An 8143-nucleotide genomic window follows, 5' to 3' on the forward strand; every position below is an offset into this window, starting at 1 on the left:
CATAAAAGACCAATGAAGTGAACAATTTCATTATAAACATTAACCATATATTTATTGTGAACAAACAAATAAACAAGAAAGAACAAATAATTCAACAAAAAAAACAAACAATATAAAAAATAACATAAAATTCCAGAAAAAAGAACAAACAATACAACAATTATGAACAATTTTATGATGAATTTTAAAGCCAACATGAAAGAACAAACAATACAACAAAAAGGAACATTTACTATTTCGGAAATGAACATTTATTTATTTATTTGGAATGAACATTTACTATTTTGGAAATGAACATTTATTTATTTATTTGGAAATAAACTACAAAAATGAACATTTACTATTTCGGAAATGAACATTTATTTATTTATTTGGAATGAACATTTACTATTTTGGAAATGAACATTTATTTATTTATTTGGAAATAAACAATATAGGCGCTTGTAAAAACATAAAAGACCAATGAAGTGAACAATTTCATTATGAACATTAACCATATATTTATTGTGAACAAACAAATAAACAAAAAAGAACAAATAATTCAACAAAAAAGAACAAACAATATAAAAAAGAACATAAAATTCCAGAAAAAAGAACAAACAATACAACAATTATGAACAATTTTATGATGAATTTTAAAGCCAAATGAAAGAACAAACAATAAGTTTGATGAATGAATTTAAAAAACAACAAGAAAGAACAAACAGTACAACAAGAAAGAACAATCAATACAAAAAGAAAGAATAAAAGATCAATGAAGAGTTTAATTATGAACATTAACCATATGATTATTACAAACAAACAAATAAACAAGAAAGAACAAACAATATAAAAAAGAACATAAAAATCCAGAAGAAAGAACAAAAAATACAACAATTATGAAATTTTGATGGTGAATTTAAAAAACAACATGAAAGAACAAACAGTACAACAAGAAAGAACAAACAGTACAATAAGAAAGAACAAACAGTTCAATAAAAAAGAACAAACAGTCGACAAGAATGAACAAACAATATGAGTGTGTCGTTTTGGGGGGTACAGCCAGAGCTGGCTGTACCCGGGTACAGCAGTTAGCTATTGGTTTCTTTTGGCCTGTCTCGAGACTGTCGACAATATCAATCTGCATGTCCAGACAATGTAAAGGATTAAATTAGGATTTTGTTGGCCATTTCCTGCACTGTATTCATTATGATAAATTAGGTTTAGAAAGTGGGTTCATTGTCATAACACAAACGTTTAAAGTAAAATATACTCTAGGAGAAACTAATACTTTGTTATGAACCCCATGATTATTACCAAAAAAAAAAACCCAAAAAAAAAACAGAAAATATTAACTTCCTAAGATTACCAAATACTTTGTATTATTGCTTTAGCCTACTTTGGAATAATGAATGGTCAAGTTTAGACGCAAAGATAACGCCTTTTTAAAACAAAAAGTTATTAATAATGTCTTGAGTTAGTGTATAATTGCATGGCTCATTCACACTAAAGAAAAAAAAAATGTTCAACATTAATTTCACGCATTTAACGCATAAGGAAAAAAATGTAATCCGTAGTTTCTTTTTTAAAAGGTCCCTATGCCAAAATCTTAAAGTTACTGCACAATAACAACAGTAGAACTGCATAAGTAGCCCATGGGAGAATTTTATTTCTTCAAATTTTTGTATGGAAACATAATCATACAAAGTTTTTTCAACGAAGTATTAGTGCAAGAAATAGGTGTTATTTAATGTGTAAAGCAACTTAACCGAAGCAATGGATTACACAAATGGCCAGTTTGAATGGGAACTTATAAATAGACGAAAAACTCTAACAACAGCTTGAACAGACTGCATCTTGTTCAACGCAATGACTTGACAGAATACTGATAGTTAAATCCTGGACTCGGCAAGGCACTCTATGGTTTCCAAAGAAGGGTAGTCTCGGCAATCATGGAAGTTACAACATACGGGTCCATGTTTGAAGCCGGCCTCCTGTCCTCGAAATATCCTTTTCCCTCCTTCTCTGTGTCTCTTCCAACACGAACTGATGCACCTCGGTTTGCTACTCCCTGCAGATGATTAGGAATTCATTCTGATAAGTTCTTATTTGAGAAAATTAACCAGCTTTCTCAAAAGCAATTGAGAAAATTCAGAAACAGGATGAAAACTATAGCCAAATACTAAAAATACTGCAGAAACTGGAATAAAAACTAAATCAAGTAATATAATGGTTACTCATGCTAACATTATAAAAAGAACAAACTCTGAAGTTGACAGATTCAGTGACATGAAAACAATACTTACCCACAAGAAGGTAGAAATGCTGGCTGTTTCGTGTTTACCAGTGAGACGGCGTTCATTTCCTTCACCGTAAGCAGCAATGTGCTCATTGTGCCTCAATCCAAGCTTTTCAATAGCCTGCTTAATAATCTCATACCCACCATCTTCCCTCATGGACTTTGTGCTATAATCATTAATAATACCCTTTAGTCATATATAGTTAACATTGTGAAAAAATAGAAGACGGAAGAGTGAAAATGCAGCACCTGTAGTTTGTGTGAGCACCAGCACCATTCCAGTCACCTGGAATTGGCTTTGGATCAAAAGAAAGAGCCACTCCAGCAATCTCAGTAATCCTCTGTCAACATAATACAACCCATATACAGTTCATATTGACACTAAAATTCGATCTATACTATGCTAAAGAAAGTGGAAATTTAGTTCGAAGATTAGATTTTGTTTGTTGAAGTACCTCCAAAATATAGCGAGCTACCCACACCTCGTCTGCAGCAGAGATTCCAACAGCTGGACCAACTTGGAATTCCCACTAAAGAAGGAAAAGGATAAAGAACTTAACAGGAATGAACACAAACATTTTTGATGAGATTTCACTGGTTGTAAAATTGTCGAAAATTTGTTCATTTTACCTGTCCAGGCATCACTTCTCCATTGATTCCACTAATATTGATTCCTGCATAGATGCAAGCCTTGTAGTGCGAATCAACAATATCCCTTCCGAAAGCTTTATCAGCACCAATACCGCAATAGTAGGGGCCCTGTATATATTACCCAATTACTTAAGCAAACTGTAATTCAAAATTTATAATGACATTGAAACCCAGAAGATTTTTTACAAGTAACGACATCAAGCATAAATTCGCAATTTAAGACAAGAACATCATATATAGATTCCCTAAATCCAATACAAAAATCAGCTTTTCTCGTCTATTCTTTATTTTGGCTGTGTCCAGTTCATATTCCTTAAGAGAAAAATTAACCAAAGAACTTCACAAGTCAAATTACCTGTGGACCGGGATAACCCCCTACAGGCCAGCCAACGGGCCAGTTAACATCCTTTTGCAGCAATGTGTACTCCTGCTCGATACCATACCTGTGTATTTCACAAGATTGTAAGTTCACAAAGTGTACCAAATTACCAATACTAGTAAGAATTACCCAAGCAACATTGCCAAAAGATTTACCAAGGCACTTCAGCTACAACATCTGGATGGCTAAAAATCTTTTCAGCATTGCATCTCTTGTTGGTTGGGATTGGTTCTCCTTGTGGGGTATAGGCATCGCACATAACCTGTAACCAAAACCATAATGTCAATTGTTTACAATACAATAGCATGTATGCTTACTGAAACAAACAAAATTAGGCTGAAAACGAAAGCTATTTACACAAATGGAAAGAAATAAAAGAAACTCACAAGGATGTTGTTGCCTCTTCTGAATGGATCTTTGAAGATAGCTTGTGGGCTGTTTTCAACAGCAAATCAAAGTCGAAAATGAGTTACTATTTGAGCTCAATGCAAACTCGATTTTCAGATGGAATAGAAAAGAATCCCACTATTAAAATCAACTCCCTTAGTTGATAAATTTAAGGGAATATAGTTTTCCAAACAATACATAATTATTTCCAAATACTTCTCAATCACAAAGATCATATCTTGTCTTTATCTTCTTCTAAGATGTTACCATACGAAAGCGATATTTAGCTCGAAAAAGATCATATCTTGTTATCATAAGAAAGCGATATTAGCTCGAACAAATCGTTCCAACCAAAAACAATGAACTCATGGACCACCAGAAATATGATTAGATGAATGTTTGGTCTATTTTTTAATTCGAGTAGGGCCGATTTTCCAGGCAAACAATGACAATTTGACCAACCCCTAATGAATATGATTGAAAACTGCATAGTTCATTTCAAGGAACCTTCATACAGATTCTTCCTAGTGAACTATCAAATAAAATCAAATAATCATCAGATAAGTAAGCAGTAAAAAACTAAAAACAGAAAGTAACAACATACTATAGAATGACTTCACTGTCTTCACCAGGAGCTTGACCAGTGCTGGATCCATCATAATTCCATTTTGGCAGCTCTTTTGGATCAGAAACTGGTCCATTAAGCGTCTACACAAAACCAATTTTCAAAAAGGTCATAAATTTTATGTCAAACTTCAACCAATTAAACTAGTTGACTTTAAATTAATATAAGTAGATTTTTGTGGGGTTGGGGTTTTAAGGTAAAAAATCAGATGGGAAAATCCTTACTCTTGCTTTACTTCTCATGTCCATACCAGATCCACCAATCCTGAAATAGATTCACAGCACAAGATTTTAAGAGTTTTACCAAGATTCAACAAAGACATACTACTAAACTTGAGTTATCAAAAACCCCACCCACTCACTATTTCCATAAGTTGTTGGTCAACAGTAAAACTAGATAAGAACAACATAACATTAAAAACTCATCATTTATGGAGCAAAAATAAACTCTCAAATTAGATCCTGCACCCGAGAGCATGATGTAGTATTGTAAGAAGTTCAACATAACATCAGAATATGGTGACAACAAAAAAATTATTGTGAACTAAATGAATATGTGATGAAGGGTCAAACTATCTAATATTGTTGGATACTATTATTGGTACTTTCAATTGTTTCAAAATAGAGCAAGAACAGAACAAATATGAGAGAAAACCCCATGAAAATTTAATCGTGCACTTGTTGATGAAGGGCCAAACTATCTAAATATATCTGAGAATCATGGGTACTTTCCGAAAACAGCAAATTAATGGGAAAAAGAAGCCAGAAAATTAACAAGGAAAAGAAGAGGATGAAATAATTTTGATTGAAGCATTATGTCGAAAACATGGTGTGCACTGTTCAGTGTATAGTAAGTGAGGAAAATCACCATATGTATTCAGCAATGATCTTTTCAGTGGAGTCGGATAGATTAAGGTTAACAAGATCTGAAAGTAGCGACATGTTTTTTTGTGATTTGGAGGAAGAAATTTGGTTGATTGAATGGAAAAATGAGATGTTCTTCCTCTGGTTTATGAAACTTTGAGACGTGAAATAAGCAGAGACAAATAAGTCTTTAATTTATAGAAGAAAAGTATGAATAGAATACTGCACAAAGTCGTGAGTGGACAAATGTAATGCTCCGTACTCATTCTTGTAACTGATATCATATTATCATGTTACGTTACCTAGTTAAAACCTAGTTACCTATAAGTATTGATAAGTTCAGATGAGAATAGTTGAGTGTGATTAAATTCATATCAGTAAAAATTAATGGAATATATAGAAAGTATTAGTAGCTACATGAAATTATTAACTACAAGTTAATAATGTCAACAAAATATACTCGTATCATTTTTACTAAAGGATATTTAGTGACCAAATGCATGTCGATTTATTTTACATATACGTTTATGTCAATGAGTAATTTTTCCAAAATAAGATACTCCATACTTTTAGTAGCATCTTGGGTAGAACATGTACTCGTATTCTATACTTTCTCTATCTCCCTTTAAACATCTCATTTTGGGTAGGGTTAGCAGTGAATCTAGCCCGGGCCCTACCCTAATTTAAGGGTATGAAATTATAAATTTTAATTATTTTAAACCCAATGAATCCAAGTATAAAAACGAGTCTTATCAGATAGAGGTAAATCCGAATTCAAAGTATACTGACTAGAACCCTACTCATAGACTCTCGTAATTATAGTTTCAAAAGAAAAAATAACATAAAATGGGGAAACAACCCCTTGTACTATTCATGTACACAAAATAAATCGTTCCTGGATCCTTTTACTCAAATCAAACATCAAGACCATCACCAACTAACCAAAAAGGTGTAGCAAATGGTAAATCAAACATAAAGACCATTCACCAACCTCAAAGGCGTGGATTCCTCAAGGGAAAATCATCTTAAATTTTTATACCTAGAACCCGTTGGATACATATCCGATATCCGTACCAATCTAACTATGAGTTATTTTAACTTATTTTAATAAAAATAAGTTGAAACAAACAAATCTTAAATATGTTACCATATCAACGTTTGTGCATTAAACATACTTAAATCGTTTCTTAATAGGTATAAAACTTTTTACACTATTCATATATACTACCATCGTTTCACAATACTTGCATCATTTCATTTTTCACGTATCCGCTATCCCAACATGCTTCTTTGAACATTAATAATATCTTTAATTGCGTATAAGTAAAAATATTTAAAAAAAATGATATTTGGAATCCTCGCGTTGATACGAATTTAACAAGATCTCACTTGATTATGTTTGTTTTTACATAATGTGAAAGAATAATTGTCAAAATTAATTGATGAATAGTGTCCAAAAGAGAAACGATGCATCTATTGCATGCGGAACGGAGGAAGTATTAATTTTGACCACGTTACTTAAACATAAATGTTACTCCGTATTATTCTAATTGTTGGGTTAATCTCAATATACTTTTAGAACATCAATTTTTAATATCTTTTACTTCATACAGAGTACTTTGTATGTTTCTATATGGACGAGCTGTTGAGATTAACGTGTTTGTCAGGGAATATCTTTAACTCTAACAAGACACTGCACAACTATTCTTTTTCTTAAGGATAAATCGTCAACGTTAGTCAAACTAGATTATGTGATTAGTGAAAAAAGTGAAATAGATCATCCAAAAGTGAATTGATGCAGTATAAATAAAAGTATTGGTGACTAGTGTTAATATGTACAAAGTCAAATCGATACGGAGTACATCTATAGAAACATAAAAAATATAAAATAAATAAAAAAGTTAAACATTACGACTATTTTTTTTAGGGTGATTAGTAATTTAGGCTCCATTTATTTTAACTGAAAATGCTTTCTTGAAAAATAATTTTCTCATTTTCCTTTTGTGTTTTTTTAAGGGTGAAAAATGTTAAAAATAACTTTCCTTCGAGATAAAATAATTTCCCTTTTGAAAAAAAAGGACGTCATAGTTTTCTCTTTAATTCCTTATTTTTATTTTCCTCTACTCTTATCCATCTCTCATTTCCAATTCTTTTTTCTGTTACTTTCCTCTCTATTTTTCCTGTGAGTACTCGTATTTATTTATTTTCAAAAATTAAAATGAGATTATTGGATGGGAAGGTAGGCAGGCAGGCATATCTATCATTGGAAACTGAAAACTAGGAAACCAATAATCCATGTAGATTTTGGTGTACATGTTAATCTGTTATTAGGTGACGCATTTTGGCAGGTGAGAGCTGGACATTAGATTAGACTTTTTTTTTGTTGCAATTAAACCCAATTTAAAAGTACATTATTAAAAGCCAAAATTCCAAATAAAATAGTCAGAAATTAGGAACAAATTATTGATTGCTCTTATAATTGTACTCAATTATAAAATTCAATGGAATCTTGATATTCCTTACATAAATAAATATGAAAAGGAATGGATTCTTTTTAAGGTCTATTTGTATAAAAGTTTTTAAGGGGGAGAAAGAGATTGGTTATTTTGAAGGTGATGTTGATCGATGTCCCTTGGCTTTGCGGTCACTTGTGTTCTTATCTTACCAACGTTTTAAGAATTCTAAGTTTCTAACCATTGTTACGTATCGTTCTCTTCGTCCCTTATAGATTATCTCATGCAATTAAGTTTAATTTTATATTTTATTAAGATTTAGATAAAATTGTAAACATATGATGGTAAAAGTAGACATGTGACATAGAGATGTAGAGAGAACGTGTTGAAAAATCTATCAAAAGAGGGGAAGTCATTTTGACACATTGTAAAGTGAATTTGACACACTTGCTTTACTCTATTCACATAGAGGCGTGCCAAAAGCAGTTTTCCAAAAGAGTTATGATC

The 8143-nt window shown here is 31.7% G+C and overlaps 1 protein-coding gene across 1 annotated transcript; it reads right to left on the reverse strand.

Annotated features, from left to right (window-relative positions):
• Positions 1-1620: 1620 nt before the first annotated feature.
• On the reverse strand, positions 1621-5375 carry LOC110794296 (glutamine synthetase cytosolic isozyme 1-1). Its single transcript, XM_021999242.2, has 11 exons — positions 5188-5375; positions 4545-4584; positions 4300-4403; positions 3695-3743; positions 3464-3570; positions 3285-3372; positions 2909-3037; positions 2734-2808; positions 2528-2619; positions 2286-2445; positions 1621-2050 (listed from the first exon to the last, which is right to left on the reverse strand). Exons 1-11 carry the CDS (start codon positions 5259-5261, stop codon positions 1898-1900), a joined length of 1071 nt encoding a protein of 356 aa, XP_021854934.1. The 5' UTR covers positions 5262-5375; the 3' UTR covers positions 1621-1897.
• Positions 5376-8143: the final 2768 nt, after the last annotated feature.

Source organism: Spinacia oleracea, chromosome 1 (genome assembly GCF_020520425.1).
Source record: "Spinacia oleracea cultivar Varoflay chromosome 1, BTI_SOV_V1, whole genome shotgun sequence".
NCBI lineage: Eukaryota > Viridiplantae > Streptophyta > Magnoliopsida > Caryophyllales > Amaranthaceae > Spinacia > Spinacia oleracea.